Source organism: Emys orbicularis, chromosome 10 (genome assembly GCF_028017835.1).
Source record: "Emys orbicularis isolate rEmyOrb1 chromosome 10, rEmyOrb1.hap1, whole genome shotgun sequence".
NCBI lineage: Eukaryota > Metazoa > Chordata > Testudines > Emydidae > Emys > Emys orbicularis.
This window is the reverse complement of record NC_088692.1, coordinates 20524359-20541662: the sequence shown is the minus strand read 5'-3', so window position 1 is coordinate 20541662 and position 17304 is coordinate 20524359. Positions and strand designations below refer to the sequence as shown.

General features: G+C 39.6%; 1 protein-coding gene across 1 annotated transcript in view; it reads right to left on the bottom strand.

Moving 5' to 3' along the window:
* The window catches only part of SNX29 (sorting nexin 29), a 509283-nt gene that overhangs the window by 452356 nt on the left and 39623 nt on the right, over positions 1 to 17304 (bottom strand). The window contains exons 6-9 of the mRNA XM_065411740.1: positions 11808 to 11878; positions 9717 to 9965; positions 2362 to 2737; positions 1454 to 1572 (exon numbers count right to left, since the gene is read on the bottom strand). Of these exons, the coding sequence (XP_065267812.1) occupies positions 1454 to 1572; positions 2362 to 2737; positions 9717 to 9965; positions 11808 to 11878 (815 nt within the window). The remainder of the gene's footprint in view (positions 1 to 1453; positions 1573 to 2361; positions 2738 to 9716; positions 9966 to 11807; positions 11879 to 17304) is intronic.

The window sequence follows — 17304 nt, the reverse complement described above, 5'->3', positions numbered from 1 at the left end:
AATACCCACCTGGGAAAGTGAGGAAACAGAGTGACAGAGCGAGACCGGTACCCAGTAGTCACCTACTACAGGACAGGCCCAACAAGGAAAATAACAGAACACCACTGGCCATCACATAGAGCCCCCAGCTAAAACCTCTCCAGCACATCACCAACGATCTAAAACCTATCTTGGAAAATGATCCCCCACTCTCATAGGCCTTGGGAGGTAGGCCAGTCCTTGCTTACAGACAGCCCCCCAACCTGAAGCAAATACTCACCAGCAACTATACACCACACCACAGAAACACTAACCCAGGAACCAATCCCTGTAACAAACCCTGTTGCCTTCTCTGTCCCCATATCTACTCTAGCGACACCATCGTAGGACCCAACCACACGAGCCACACCATCAGGAGCTCATTCACCTGCACATCTACAAATGTGATATATGCCATCATGTGCCAGCAATGCCTCTCTGCCGTGTACATTGGCCAAACCAGACAGTCTCTATGTAAAAGAATAAATGGACACAAATCAGACATCAGGAATGGTAACATACAAAAGCCAGTAGGGGAATACTTCAATCTCCCTGGACACTCAATAACAGATTTAAAAGTAGCCATTTTTCAACCCAAAAAAACTTCAAAAACAGACTTCAAAGAGAAATTGCAGACCTACAATTCATTTGCAAACTTAACACCATCAATTTGGGCTTAAATAGGGACTGGGAGTGGCTGGCTCACTACAAAAGCAATTTTCCCTCTCTTGGTATTGACACCTCCTCATCAATTATTCGGAGAGGACCACAACCACTGAATTTGCCTTCAAAATTGGTTCTCCACTTGTAAGGTAACTCCCCTCTCTTCATGTGCCAATATATATTTATGCCTGGGTCTGTAATTTTCACTCCATGCATCTGAAGAAGTGGGTTTTTTACCCACGAAAGCTTATGCCCAAATAAATCTGTTAGTCTTTAAGGTGCCACCGGACTCCTCATTGTTTAAATAAATTGTGTAATGCACAAAGTTAGAATTCAGAGGATATGAATAGAACATTCATCGAGTCAGAATGCATGCTGAAAATGTGGTGGAGAATAAAAAGGGAATTGACTTCTTGAAGTTTACACAATATATGCCAAAACAGATGCAATTATATTTTATAGCTAAAAAGGGTATTTTTTTTTCCATTTACTTAAAATCCAAATTCTAGTATATGGCTGGCTAAAGCCCATTTGAGAGATTCGGGAGTTCATATAAATAATACATGGCTACTGTATTACAATCACTAATAAAGAGAAGCATGTGGAATTGATAGCATGTCAAATCAAATACATACAGGTAGAATATGAACTTATATGTTTATCAAGAATGATAGCACTGAAGTTGTATAAAATTATGGTATACCAGAACATGGTTTGAACACAGTAGAGAACTAGAGCAGTTTATTGAAATTAGATAATAGTAAATACCTACCAATCTGGGAGTAAGAACCAACAGCACTGACAGGAAACAGAATACCTGAATTATCATTCAGGATCTGCAGGGGAGTCCAAGTGCATATCTGTGAATTGCATGTGTCCCCATCATATGGCCTAAATAAAAACATATGATGGGCAGTGATCAGTGTTTTATGAATTTCTTTGAAATATAATATATAATTATTCATTTTGTACAGCATTTTCAGGATAGAAGTTGCTATGAGTTATGCTAGGAAATAATTGTATCTCAGTTCCCTCTCCCCTCCCCGACCCCAATCCTTGTGATTAGATGTATGAAGAAATGTTTCAAACATAACACAGATTCACAGCAGAGTTGGCTGGTCCAAAGTAGACAGGCAGGCTGGACAGTGCCCTGTTCTCCACTTTCAGTGCCCAGTGGTCTGCCAAACATGATCAGGAAAAGGATGGGGGATGCAATTTCAAAAAACAAAATATTAAAACTGTGTCATTTAACTATGTATTTTGTTTCCCCCAACCTCCCATTTAAAAAACAAACATTTGACTTTACAACCAAAATCCAAGTGATCACATACAAAGGATGGGAAAATCTCCAGTGGGTAAGGGTTGGTTTGAATTTATCATCCAGAAGTTTGGATGACTATTTGAAACTTGAGTCTGAAAACTCAGCTGGAAATCTTGTAAGGAAACTCCTGGAAATCTCACACGTTTTTCTTCTGGTCCTTGCCAGAAATAACAAGTGAAGAATACCAGATTTTACATTTTTACCATGTGAATTATTTGGGTAAGTTATAGTTTGATTCTAAAAATAGGTAAAAGTTTAGGGATCTTATAGGTTAGGCAAATTAATTTTCCTGTTCCTATGAAGCACTTGAAGCAAAGTAGAACTGCACAGACAGTTTAGTTTTGGCTCTATGTACTCACTTTTCTGAAACTTTTGTTTCATCTTCCATGCCTTTGTTTCCCAGTACCTTTCCATATATCTCTTCCTCATTTTCATCCACATCTTCATCATCAATACTCTTCACATCAAGCTTCTGGTAAGTACACTCTCCATTCAAAAACATGGAATCGCTTTTCCACAAATGGGTATTCTGATTTCCATTTAAATTTTGTACAAGAGATCCTTCAGAGGAAGGGAACACAAAAGCTGAAGACTTGTCTGAGTTCTCTTCTGAGCTTTCTCCTGCAACTGCTGTCTTTAAAGTATCTCCTAAATTTTGTTCATCTTCCTCCTCATCAAATGAGATGATGTGTGTCACCCTTTTCTTCTTCTTTCGATCTTTTCTACATTTTAAATCTGGTGACAACAAAAGATTGATTTACATATTTTAGAGAAAAGCAGCTAACAAATGGAGATACCTAATTCATGTTTTAGGACTTTACTGCCTTTCCTTAAAGAGCAACAAAGAGTCCTGTGGCACCTTATAGACTAACAGATGTATTGGAGCATAAGCTTTCGTGGGTGAATACCCACTTCGTCAGACGCATGTAACGGAAATTTCCAGAGGCAGGTATAAATATGCAGGCAAGAATCAGTCTGGAGATAACGAGGTTAGTTCAATCAGGGAGGGTGAGGCCCTCTTCTAGCAGTTGAGGTGATTGAACTAAACTCATTATCTCCAGACTGATTCTTGCCTGCATATTTATACCTGCCTCTGGAAATTTCCATTACATGCGTCTGACGAAGTGGGTATTCACCCACGAAAGCTTATGCTCCAATCATCTGTTAGTCTATAAGGTGCCACAGGACTCTTTGTTGCTTTTTACAGATCCAGACTAACACCGCTACCCCTCTGATACTTTCCTTAAAGAGGTAAACATACATGATGATGGGACAGGGGAAACAAAACACACACAAAAAGATTTTCCAGGACTAAGGCTACCAAAGCAAGTTTGCACACTGCTAAAATGACATATTTGAAATAAAAAGATAGTAATGTATTTAATATCCTCCCTGCCCCAATCAATCAAGTCACTAACATTTTTGATAGCTGCTCAGGGAACCTTGATGGGAAGTGTTTCACAGGAAGAAATTCCAGATACTTAAAAAGATTATTCCGTGGCAATTATTTAAGAGTACTATTACAAACAGAAAAGGGTTAAAATGACAAAGAGTGACAGATAAAATTAGTGTTTGCAGTGTTGTTGCAGCAATGTTGGTCCCAGGAGACTAAAGGTAGTATCTTTTATTGGATCAACTTCTGTTAGTGAAAGAGAGAAGCTTTTGAGCTACACAGAGCTGAAGAAAGCTTGTCTCTTTCACGTTCAGAAGTTGGTCCAATAAAAGATTTTTCCTCACCCACCCTGAGTCTCAGACAAGATTAGTGACAGGCCATAGGATACTTATAAAACCTCATGGGTTTATATTCTTTACATTTAAATGTACTTTTGAACCTGTTAAGCAGTTTATTTAAAGGACCCCTAACTAAATGGCTCAGACTTTGAAGAGTTGTTTTTGAGGAGGTGGGGGGATGGAGGTCATATTGGTTTGTGGCAGCATACTGGAACTCTCTCAGAGAAAGAAAAGTTCAATATATATTTTGAAATGTCTCATTTTGTCCCTTGCCCCCATACCAGCTACCCCACCTCCCCCCCCCACACACACACATACATACATATACATATACACACACACACACACACACACACCATTCAGCTAAACTAATATTACAGTTTTCTGCTTCCCCTTTTGATCTAGAGGGCAGAGTGGATTTGATTTAAATCACTAGGCAGGAAGACTCAATGTAATCATGGATTTCTACATAAAAGTGCATTCTTGTTGGTTGTTATAACCTTAATACATATTCTTCACAACTCAGAGATAGATGTAGGTTTCATTTTTAGAAGGTACACACTATACATTTTTAAGTGATTTATTTTGAAAACTTTTCAGATAAGTTTTACAGCTATATCAGAAAATGAATGATTGTTTGGTTATTTTATTTACCAAAGGTAATTGAAGCAGATATTTATGAAGTCATTGGGAGGTGAACTATCTCCAATTCAACAGGTTAACCATTAATATTTGGAGGATTTTCTTGCCATTCTGTATTAGGAAGAGAACATCACCAGACAGACATTTAAATTGTTTTATTTAACTAAAACAACGTTTTGTATTCTGGATTTTTTTCTTCAACAGCAAACATATAATATTTTAACAAAACAAGTATATGAATTTTTGAATTTAGTTAAATATTCAAGTTTTTTTAAAATCAGGTTTGTTTGTTAAAATTGTTTTTAACTAAAATTATTAAATGAAATATTTTAAAAAAAATTAAATCGACTGTGTCAGCCAGGTCAACATGAGAAACTTAAAATATTGGCTTCTGCAGCTAACTCAGTTGTCTTCATTTTCTTGTTTGTTCATAATCTGGAAAAGAAAAACAAGCTTTCCTGCTTTTTCAGGTCCCAAACAATTTTTCAATTTGGAATGAATTAGTCCAAAGGAAGAAAATATTTTTTTCTACACCGTCAGAAGAAGCTACTGCTGTTAAAAGTGAGATTATCACTTCAACAGTCTCTGAATCCAAGAGCTTAAGTGACTTCCACCAGTTCACTGGTGTGACTTTCTTTAAAACATCGTCAGCAAACATATATTTCTTGAATGGTTCACCCTTAGCTCTGAAGTTTATTATAGTTGGCATTATGGAGGGATGATTGCTGGATGTCCATGTCATAGTCAACTCCTCTTCTTCAGCAGTTAAGGTTTGACCCTGGTACCAAGTATTGAGAATATTTGCAAGAAAATGAGCTGGAGATAGTGCTTGTCCCATTCGTTTTTTTAATGCTTGAAATTTAACTCTTTCATTGCATATTTCTCTTTTTAAGATCTCACTCAGTTCCTTCCAAATTTCAACAGCGTCAGCAATAAAACAGCTATTTCCCTGCATTTTGTTCAAGGCTACAGAAATAGGCTTCAGGGTACTCAGCATGTGTTCAACATTTCTCTTAAGCCCAAAGTTGAGAACTTTGGCTGTGACAGTGCCATCTATTTTTTCACAATTTTGTTCACAAACTGTCATCAGATTAGGCCAGTTCTTGATATAGTGCTCTAAACAGTCCACTACTGAGTTCCATTGCACGTCTTGTGGGAGAGTTAGCTTGGTTCCTCCCAATTTTTTCAGAGTAGCTGCTGCAAAGTGGTTGTTACGGAAGTATTTTGCAATTTCAACATTAGACTTTATTTCTGGAACACTAAAGTCTTTGGCTAGGAGGTGCATCAAATGAGCACTGCAACTGTGTTATTAGCTTGGGACTCTCTTCACTCTCTTCTAAATAATTTCTTCTCACCTTGGATACATTTGCAGCATTGTCTGTGACCAAGCTGAGTACTAGACATTTGAATTTTTTTTCAGTTTGTTATAGCTTTTACTGCTACTTCTTGCAAGTATTCTGCTGTGTGTGCATTTCCTGATGTATCAATTGTTTCTGTAAGGAAGACATTCCCTTCTTCTATTGTCACACAAGCACATACAACAGGATCATTGTGGATATTGCTCCACCCATCAAGACTCAGGTTAACAATTTTACCCTCTAACCTTTTGCACACTGCTCAATTTCTCTTTCATACACTTTATCCAGCAATTTGCCTGCTCTGTTGGATGAACTGTATCCTGGTCTTAATGACTGAACCATGTTAATGAAGTGTGGGTTCTCAACCATACGGAAAGGAGAGTTTGTTGCATAAACAAACCAGGCAATTTTTTCATCCATTACCTCTTTTTGTAATCTGCTGGTTCTTATCACAAACTTATCTATGGTTGTTTCTGGATGATGGAGGTTTTTTTTCTTTTTGCTACAAGTGGTATACTGTGGCTATGTGACATACATGATGTGACCGAAACACTATCATTGGCAGATAACTCTACATCTATGAAAATGATGGTGATCTTGAAGGTGGATAGTCTTCAGAATCCTGTATGTTGAGGATGGATTCTCCTAAACAAAAGAAGTCAATGCAGTTATTTAATTATTATTACCATACTGCTCATTTAGTATTATTCATTGACACTCAGTACTACTTTAAAGGTGAAATTGTAACAGGAAGATCTGCCTATTCCAGCTATTTATTTTTTTATCACAACTGCATCTAAAATTTTAGTACCATAGAGTAACAACTATATTTTTTGCTCAAACATGAGAATTCAAGAATAGTCCAGATGGAAGACAGGCAGTCCTTAAGAAAGAAGTATAAAATAAAAATGTTTACCAACCTGAAGATCCTGCATGTTCAGATATGTTCCTTTCATCATCTTCAACGCAGCTTCCTCCTGAGAAGGAACACTTCTCATGATGTTGTTTCATTCAGGCCTTGCATTTCTTTGTTGCACTGTTTGCATTTTGCATGCATGCTTGTCTTACCCACAGGTAGAGGAACTTCATTAAAATATTCCCAAACTGGGTCTCTTTTACGGCGTGCTGCCATTATTGGTTTTCCCTTCTAGTGAGAGAATGGTATGGGAGATCTCAAAATCAATGAAGGCTACACTCAGAAAGACCTCAAGACTTCTGGAATATGCTGCTCAAACACCTTCCCTTTTGTTTCTACTGCCTGTCCCTCCCTTCTCACATTTATCTCCAGAATTCTTCTCCTTGTCCAGATCTATTCCGCCCACAATAATCTTTTATTTATTGAACTTTTTGAAACTTTGCACTTTTAGAGAGAAGTAAGGGATTGACTCTGTGTACACAAATTTGCAGAGGGACAATAGGGTTGAGGTCTGTTATTTCTCACCTCTATATATTATTTATTTATTTATTTAAAAACATTTTTGCTGTTAACGAGCATGTTATCTCTGGAGACACAAATCCACAGTTTGAGAACTGCAAAACTAAGCATCGCTGATGGTATCTTCTGGACTGAGCACTAGTCCCATTGGGTAGATAGAAAGATTAACCTAAATAATCTATACAGAAGTCCCTGGAACCCCATAAGATTGGGTCCCCAATCCATGAACTATTGGAACTCATTTACAAACCTTTTCTTAAACATTACATGAATATATTGTCTCATACTATAGAATTAGAATTTATAATCCCTATTCCATGATGAGATATCTTTGAGCTATAATGTATCTTAATTAAAACTATCTTTAGATAAAATGCTTTTTGAGGACAAAAATCTATCAAAAAATCCGATTTACATAAAAAAATCCAATTTTTTTTATTTTTTTAAAAAAAATTGATTTTTATCCACCCTGCTAGAGGGAAGTACAGCTGTTATTTGCCATGGGTGTACATCCCATTTCCCATCTAGTTTACTAAGTACATTGTTTTCTATATCTTATTATTTACTCAAATGTCAGTTACTAACCTAAATAATTATTCTAATCACTTAAAAAATGATGTTCTGCATTTTAAAACAAATAAACTGCTTGCCAGGCAGTGGCATATACAAGAAACCATCATGTGTTAGTAGATCCAAGGGCAACACTCTTCTGCTCCATCCCTTACGTCTGTGACATTAGACTCATTTTATCTGACGATATATCAGGTCCCGTCTATACAACAACAATGATGACAAGAAGAGTTATTAAAAACAAATAAAAAAACAGTTTGGTCCCATTCTGGAAAGGAGCTAGTTGATTTTCAAAAGCCATTTTAACCTTTTCCCACAACTAGGCAGTGATGTAGTCTCAGGATTGGTTTTCAAGAGCCCTTTTAACCAAATTACGCCTAACCTGTTTTGGCCAAAAAAAAAAAAAAAAAAAAAGTTTCCTGCTCCTGCCTTTTTTGTAATGTAGATGGGATGTAAGTCACTTCAAATAGCTACATGTTATTTTAGTGCAATCCAAGAATACCAGAAACACATAGGCCTGGAAAACTGGTATTGTGGACTGATTCTTTTCTGCCCCTCCCCACCCCAAATCTGACCAGCATATATCCACAGAAAATTTCTCCCTAATGATAAAATGAGGATGGAATATATTCTGAACACAAATAAAAGAAGCAACAGAATACAAGCAACAAGCGTGATTTCAATGGAATCACCTGACAAATTTATTCTAAAAATTCAATTTACTGCTGTATTTGAATGCATCTAATGTTTCTGTTCTAACGAAGTTGCACACTAATGTGCAGCATATGGTCAAGTATTCTGTTGTTCAAACTGTAGAATGCATTTTGAAATAATAAAAGTTATCCCAAGTATGGAAGCATCGCAACCCTCTTAATTCAATTTAGTTGAAAATCCGCACAAAAACCTTGGTGTCAAGATATTTTAAAAATGCATTTTTAAAATAAACAGCATATTTTAAATGCCAGAAAAGTAAATAATTTCTGCTCTCCTGCCCCACTCACACCACGCACATTTACACATTTTCGTAGTTCCACTGGAAATTCATAGGGCATCAAAAACCTACAATGAGTCCTCTTCTTCTATCATCTAAAGCAATTCTACTTAAGCATCTCAAAGTTAGACTTTTTATTTGATGAGTACAAGACTGCCAAAATGATGCTTTATGTTTGCAACTTTCAGTTTCCGGAGATGAAAATTTACCCCTTTGATACTTGCATAGCAGGCTACATATAAGTGAAAGCTGCATCTTACTGCACTATTTTAAACCTACAGTAGACTCAAGTCTTCACAGACGCTGTGAGTGGCTGTCCAAAACTATCATCTACCATGTTTGTGCTAGCTGCAGCATAGCAATAGCACATTCAAATATTCTAACCTTGTGTGGCTAAACTATGATCTATAAAGCATAATTATTTATTATTTGTTAAGGGACTTTATAGACTATATACACTGTCTGCCCAAACAGTTAACAATCAAGCTGGAGTTTGTAATCTAGATATACAAGCATAGGCATCTCTCACTGTACTTATCACTGATAGGTAAGGATATGTGCCAAAAGTAAACACATTATTATTAAAGGGACAATGAGTCACGAAATTAGCATCTGCCAGGTATGATATAATGATTTAGAAGTTGTGCCATAACAAATTTCAAGTTAAAATCCCAAACTGTCTTCAAGAGATTATACTTTTCTGCTCCCAGAGATACAAATAGCACAATGCATATATCCATTATACAGAAGAGCTTTTCATTTTCCTTCACACCAATATTTCCAAAGTACTTTTCTTAAAAACGAACCTACCAGTTTTAAGTTTAAATTGTAACAAACAGGATATTTAAATTATGTGTAACAAATATCTTTAATGATTTAAAGAATTTATTCTTGATATTCTTTCAGAGTCTTCCTTAATCTAAAAAAATTAAATATTTGAGCACTTTATATACTTTTTAATTATGTTAGTATCCCCAAAATGCTTACCAGCACTAACATTCTTTGATAGAACTGGAAGTGGGTCAGTGTCTTGATCGGGTTTGATTAAAATGGAAACAGCAGAGGATGCTGTTATCTCTCTTAGAAGGCTGCTAACACCTTGGGTGGATTCCTTCAACAATGAGGTTACATTTTGCGTGGATTCTTTTAAGAGATCAGAGACGGTAGGAGTGCATTTGCTCTGCCCATTTAAGTCCTTGTTGTCGATGTTGATTGCAAAAAGAATGGAGTTCAGACCTTTAGATAAAGCAAAAAGAAAAACCATACAGCAACATAACTGAGTGCATATATGCAATGATATTTCATACACAAATGAAATTAATAGAACATTAAGGCTGCAATGAGGAAGTGTGAAAATAAATCCACAATGAAGAGTAGATTTTAACACTGCCTCCTTCGGTTCACTAGTCACATACTATCTCAAATATCACATAGTGGAAGATCTGTGCTGATGACTCACAGATCTACCTCTCTCCTCTGGACCGGTCTCCTTCCGTCCAATTAAAATATCATCCTGTCTCTCTGACATTGCTTTGTGAATGTCTAGCCATCACCCAAAGCTTAATGTGGCTAAAACAGAGTTCTTAACCATATCCCTCCTCCAACCAGCCCCGCTAATTCCTTCATTGATCACTGTGGACAACACCTCTGCCCTGCCTCTCACTTAGGCTCCTAATGTGGGCATCATCTTCAACTCGGAACTCTCTCTAGGTCCTCACATCTAGGCTATGTCTAAATCTTGCCAATTCTTTATGTATTAGAACTCTAAGATATGACCTTTCTTATCCATCCATGCAGCTAAAAATTCTCATCCAAGCTCTCATCAAGTAGCATTTCAATCACTCCAACATCATTCTCTCTGCCTTTCACAAATACAATCTTGCCCCATTTACATCCATTCAGAATGCTGCTACAAAGATCATTTTCCTAGCTTATTGCTTTGGCCATGTCATCCCTCTCTTTATATCCTTCCACCAGCTCTATTACATCAAACATAAGCTGCTTGTCATCACTTCCAAGGCTCTTCAGGGTCTATCCAGATGCTACCTATGATCTTGCATTTGCTATTAAGATGTTGATGCTCACCTATGATCGGCCCATGATGCCAGCCTCCTTCACCCACTTGTTAAATTTTCTCACAAGCACCTCTGTGCTCTCTCCCATGCTGCCCCTCATGTTTAGGAGGAGCTCCCAATAAATATCCACAAAACTAACTCATTATCCTCCTTGAAAAGCCTCCTCAAAAATTCTCCTTTGCTGTAATGCCTACCAAAAAAACCCCACTCGACAACAGGTAGGCTGCTGGTTTGCTGAGACCACTGCCTATCATGTTGACCAATATTGTCTTTGTTTCCCTGTATGACTGTATCCACCCGTTGGCTCTTGTCTTATACTGAGACTGTAAACCCTTTGGGGGCACAGATTGTCTTTTTTGTTGTTTGTACAGTGGCTAGTACAATAGAGTCCTAGGCCATGACTATGGCTTTTACGCATTAATGTAATAAAAATAAATAAGAAGGAACATTACACAGAGGAAGGATGGTCCAGAGGCTAGAACATTAATTTGGACTTGCCAGACCAAAGTTCAATTCCCTATGATCTTGGATGCAATTCAAGAAATAGTATGCAGCCAAGTAAGACTACTGCATTGCTGACACTGTCAAAATGCTGCTTTAAGTTGTTTTGCTGTTTAAAAAAAAAAAAGTCAGTGCTCTTTTGAATAACATATCCTAATTATTTTCTTTGCTAGTGTACTGATACAGCAATATAAACTACAATTTTGAAAGATCAAGGTTTGTAAGCGAAAAGTTAAAGCTCCCACACAAAGTATTCCCACCAAGTAGAGACCTACAAAATCTCAATATTCCCTCTGTAATTTAAGTTGGTGCCAATATCCAATGTTATGTATGCCCCATTACTGAGTACATAAAATGAACCAGCACTCGCCTCACCAACAGCACCCAACTCATTATTTTATAAAGAGCTTTGCAATTACTACAGAAATAAGCACATTCCAAAAATGAAGTCTCTCTCACAACAGTATCATTCAAGAGTTTGCCTTAAAATGTCCAGGCTTACCAGCTGCCATCGTAGGTATCATACTAGAACGTTCTTCATCCATCATAAAAGACCAGTCTTCATAGAAGACACTATAGATTAAAAGGTAAACATAAAGCCACATTGTTGCATATTCTTTATTTAGCATACACTGTTTTTCAAAAGAGGAAACCTGACACATATCAGCTGCACAGAGGCTCAGATACATCAGCTGATCCAAATACAAAGTGCAGTGGCCCTTTAAAGAGCCTGACATGCATGAGATGGGAGAAAGAGTAATATAAACTCTAGGCAATTCTAAACTAAAAGTAATGAAGCCTATTCAAATGTGAGTTGTATAACAGTGAATACTGGGCGTTAAATTAAATAGTCTGCCTTTGATCTTCGCATTTTCTAATAAGATGCAAGTCATTCAGATCAGGACTCTCTCAGCTGTAAGACTAAGTTTACAGTAATACTAGCAATTACTTCTGGATAAACAGCTATATTAACAGCCATATCACTTACCACTACATATCCATGTAGTTGCCATATTTGAGAAATCCAACATTTCACCCATAGCTACCAAACCATTTTGGAGCAAGTTAGAAAGGATAGATATAAACAAATAATGAGAACAGAGCAAGATCCCGTGTTAAAAACTGAGCTGTTGAGCAATGAATTATCAGGCCCAACCAAATTATTTAGGCTCTTGCTCAACCAGGATGTAAAGGCACTAAAGAATCAAAGGGAGGTTGATGTGATTCCTGTAAGTAATAGGCAAGAGACTGGTAACTAAACATGTTGGGCTGAACCCTTTCCTTAGCAAGCACCATACTCTATCATTACACATTAAATGAATGGTTAAAGAATGGGATAGCAAAGAATTTATTGTGACAAAAAACTGAGACTGAGTTCTTATAAAAGAAAATAAATAAAGGGAAGAAAATGGATGCAATCTACCAGGTTTTGTACTTTGTAACATTTTGCGTGAACACTGTCTACTAATTGTGTTGTTTATTTAGATGTTGACTCTTCAGATCAAGGACTGTCATAGAATGTGTATGAAGAATGGTGCCCAATCCTGACTAGGGCATTTAGGCTCGTTCGGGCTCTTGCTCGCTCTCTCCCCCTCTCCGCTCGCTCTCTCCCTTACCCCCATCTCATGCAGAACATTAGGCCTTCACCGCTGCCTTCCATCTTTTCCCATCTCCTGCTGCAATCTTAATTTCTTCCAGTGTCACTTTGATAGCTTTCAGTTCTGCTTCTATTGTGTATTTCCATGTTTGTTATCCTGAGTCTACCTCAACATCTCTTGCCTTGGGGATTTCAGTCCAATGCCCGTCTCATCATGTTATTTGGGTCTTTCCTCCATGTATGTCCTAGACATCTCCATTTTCATTCCATAATTTCCTGTCCTTAGTTTCTGTTTTGTCCTCCTCCAGAGTTCTTTGTGTGTGATTTTTTTCTGGACATCTAGTATGGAGGATTTGTCTAAGACAACTGTTTATGAAAACTTGGAGTTTAGACAGTAAGGTCTTAACAAGACTTCAAGTTTCAGCGCCGTATAGTAAGACTCATTTTATAATCATGTTAAATATTTGAAGTTTATTTCAGAGGGCAAGATTTCTGTTTCTCCAGATCAGCTTTGGCATTACAAAGGCATTTCTGGATTTCACTATTCTGGCTTTAATGTCTTACTAGGCTGCCAAGATATGTGAACATCCATGACATCTGTGACAGAATCGTATCCCTAGTCATAATAGATCTGAATGTTCACAAATTTTTGAAGGATAACATAATGGCATAGCAACTTCCATAAAAGTGTTCTATCCTCTGTTCCAAAGGCATTTTGGAAATCTTTATAATTCATATAAAGCAGCGACTATCACTCTATCAATAGTTCTTTCAAGATACGTTGCTATTTGCTATCCTGTTTGAACCCAGCCTGTTCTTGTCTGTGATGCTTCCCAAGGGGGTACCCAGGGTTGTGAGGCATCTCGCCACCACCTGCCCTTGGTGTGAGGTCTGTGCCTGCTGTGAATCAGCTCCCTGATTCCAACACCCTCTGGCAACAAAAACACTGTCTTCCAGGCCTCCACAGAGGACTCTCTGTGCAGGTTAGCAATAGGCTCACATAAATCCCTTAGTCCTCTGAATGTCCCTCTGGAGAGCCCAGACATTAGTCCACCAAACACTCACATAACTCTCAGATTCTCCACTCCCAAAGGAATAGTTTACACCAAGATATTTGATTCCTCTCATGATCACCACTCTGCTTAACCCACAGCACTCTGATACATTAATAAACTTATTCCTGTTTTCGTTATAATCAAAGAACAGAGATTAAAACAATAGTAAATAAGTATATTGGAAACAAATAGTTACACATAAAGCCTCTCTCTGCACCTCAGATATACCAGATCAGACTTTTGATCTTCATCAGAAAAGAAGGTTCCCATCCCATCCCTTGCTATTTACCTCTTCCTGTTCATTTCCTAATGAAGTCTCCACAAGCTCTTCATTAGCATTTGACTCAGTATGCTAATAGACTTCTGTTGCAAGACACACAATACACAGTGGTCCACCAGGGGGAGATGTTTCTCCCCACCTCCTGTATGGAGAAGTTTGTCTCAAAGGCCTGGTCTACACTATGAGTTTATCTCGAATTTAGCAGCGTTAAACCGAATTAACCCTGCACCCGTCCACACAATGAAGCCCTTTACCTCGACATAAAGGGCTCTTAATATCGATATCTGTACTCCTCCCCGACGAGGGGAGTAGCGCTGAAATCGGTATTGCCATTTCGAATTAGGGTTAGTGTGGCCATAATTCGACGGTATTGGCCTCCGGGAGCTATCCCACAGTGCACCATTGTGACCGCTCTGGACAGCAATCTGAACTCGGATGCACTGGCCAGGTAGACAGGAAAAGCCCAACGAACTTTTGAATTTCATTTCCTGTTTGGCCAGCGTGGAGAGCACAGGTAACCACGCAGAGCTCATCAGCACAGGTAACCATGCAGTCCGAGAATCGAAAAAGAGCAGCAGCACGGACCGTACGGGAGGTACTGGATCTGATCGCTATATGGGGAGAGGATTCCGTGTTAGCAGAACTACATTCCAAAAGACGAAATGCCAAAACTTTTGAAAAAATCTCCAAGGGCATGATGGAGAGAGGCCACAATAGGGACTCACTACAGTGCCGCGTGAAAGTTAAGGAGCTCATACAAGCCTATCAAAAAAGAAAGGAGGCAAACGGTCGCTCCAGGTCAGAGCCGCAGACATGCCGCTTCTACGCTGAGCTGCATGCAATTCTAGGGGGGGCTGCCACCACTACCCCACCTCTGACCGTGGATTCCGAGCAGGGGGTAATCTCAGCCATGCCTGAGGATTCTGCGGACGGGGAAGATGAGGAGGAGGAGGATGACGACGAGCTTGCGGAGAGCACACAGTACTCCATTCTCCCCAACAGCCAGGATCTTTTTCTCAGCCTGACTGAAGTACCCTCCCAACCCCCAGACAATGAGGCCATGGAAGGGACCTCCGGTGAGTGTACCTTTGTAAATATAAAACATGGTTTAAAAGCAAGCGTTTTTTAAATGATTAATTTACCCTGAGGACTTGGGATGCATTCGCAGCCAGTACAGCTACTGGAAAAGTCTGTTAACGTGTCTGGGGATGGAGCGGAAATCCTCCAGGGACATCTCCATGAAGCTCTCCTGGAGGTACTCCAAAAGCCTTGCCACAAGGTTTCTGGACAGTGCAGCCTTATTCCGTCCTCCATGGTAGGACACTTGACCACGCCATGCTAGTAGCAAGTAATCTGGTATCATTGCATGACAAAGCCTGGCAGAGTATGGTCCCGGTGTTTGCTGGCATTCAAGCAACATCCATTCTTTATCTCGCTGTGTTATCCTCAGGAGAGTGATATCGTTCATGGTAACCTGGTTGAAATACGGGAATTTAATTAAGGTGACAGAGGTGGCCATTCCTACTGGGCTGTTTGCCTGTGGCTGAAAAGAAATCCTTCCCTGCAGTTAGCCAAACGGGGGGGGGGGGGGGGGGGAAGAGGGATAACTATAGGCATTTCAACATCCCCAATGGTTATTTTCTGGTCTGGGAAGTAAATCCCTTGCTGCAGCCGTTTAAACAGATTAGTGTTCCTGAAGATGCGAGCGTCATGAACTCTTCCCGGCCATCCAACGTTGATGTTGGTGAAACGTCCCTTGTGATCCACCAGTGCTTGCAGCAGCATTGAAAAGTACCCCTTGCGGTTTATGGCTGCCCTGGTGCTCCGATGCCAAGATAGGGATATGGGTTCCATCTATCGCCCCACCACAGTTTGGGAATCCCATTGCAGCAAAGCCATCCACTATGACCTGCACATTTCCCAGAGTCACTACCTTTCGTAGCAGCAGCTCAGTGATTGCTTTGGCTACTTGCAACACAGCAGCCCCCACAGTAGATTTGCCCACTCCAAATTGATTCCCGACTGACTGGTAGCTGTCTGGCGTTGCAAGCTTCCACAGGGCTATCGCCACTTGCTTCTCAACTGTGAGGGCTGCTCTCATCTTGGTATTCTGGCACTTCAGGGCAGGGGGAAGCAAGTCACAAAGTTCCATGAAAGTGCCCTTACGCATGCAAAAGTTTCGCAGCCACTGGGAATTGTCCCACACCTGCAACACTATGCGGTCCCACCAGTCTGTGCTGGTTTCCCGGACCCAGAATCGGCCTTTCACGGCTATAACCTGCCTCATTAACAGCATGATCTCCAAAGCGCCGGGGCCCGCAGTTTGATAGAATTCCATGTCCATGTCCTCATCACTCTCGTCGCCGCGCTGCCGTAGCCTACTCCTCGTCGCCTGGTTTTGCAGGTACTGGTTCAGCATAAACCGCACGATAACGTGCGAGGTGTTTATAATGTTCATGACTGCTGTCTTGAGCTGAGCGGGCTCCATGCTTGCCATGGTATGGCGTCTGCACTGTTCACCCAGGAAAAAGGCACGAAAAGGTTGTCTGCCGTTGCTTTCCCGGAGGGAGGGGGAGGATGTACCCAGAACCACCTGCGACAATGTTTTTTGCCCCATCAGGCATTGGGATCTCAACCCAGAATTCCAATGGGCGGAGGAGACTGCGGGAACTATGGGATAGCTACCCACAGTGCAACGCTCCGGAAGTCGACGCTAGCCTCGGTACATGGACGCACACCACCGAATTAATGTGCTTAGTGTGGCCGCATACACTTGACTTTATACAATCAGTTGCCAAAAATCAAATTCTGTAAATTCAGATTAATCCCGTAGCGTAGACATACCCAAAGCATGCTATCTTTGAGTTTTCTGCCTTTAACTACAATGCTAGAGAACATAATTTTCAGCATATATACACATAACTCCTCACATATTTTCCATATATACATCTCACAATGATTATGACCACTGTGACACAGTCTTTCATTAAAGACCTTGCATGTCATTCTTTCGGTGAATCCAGGGGATCCCTGTACCCCAGGCCCTCTCCCAGTTGGCATCAAGAGG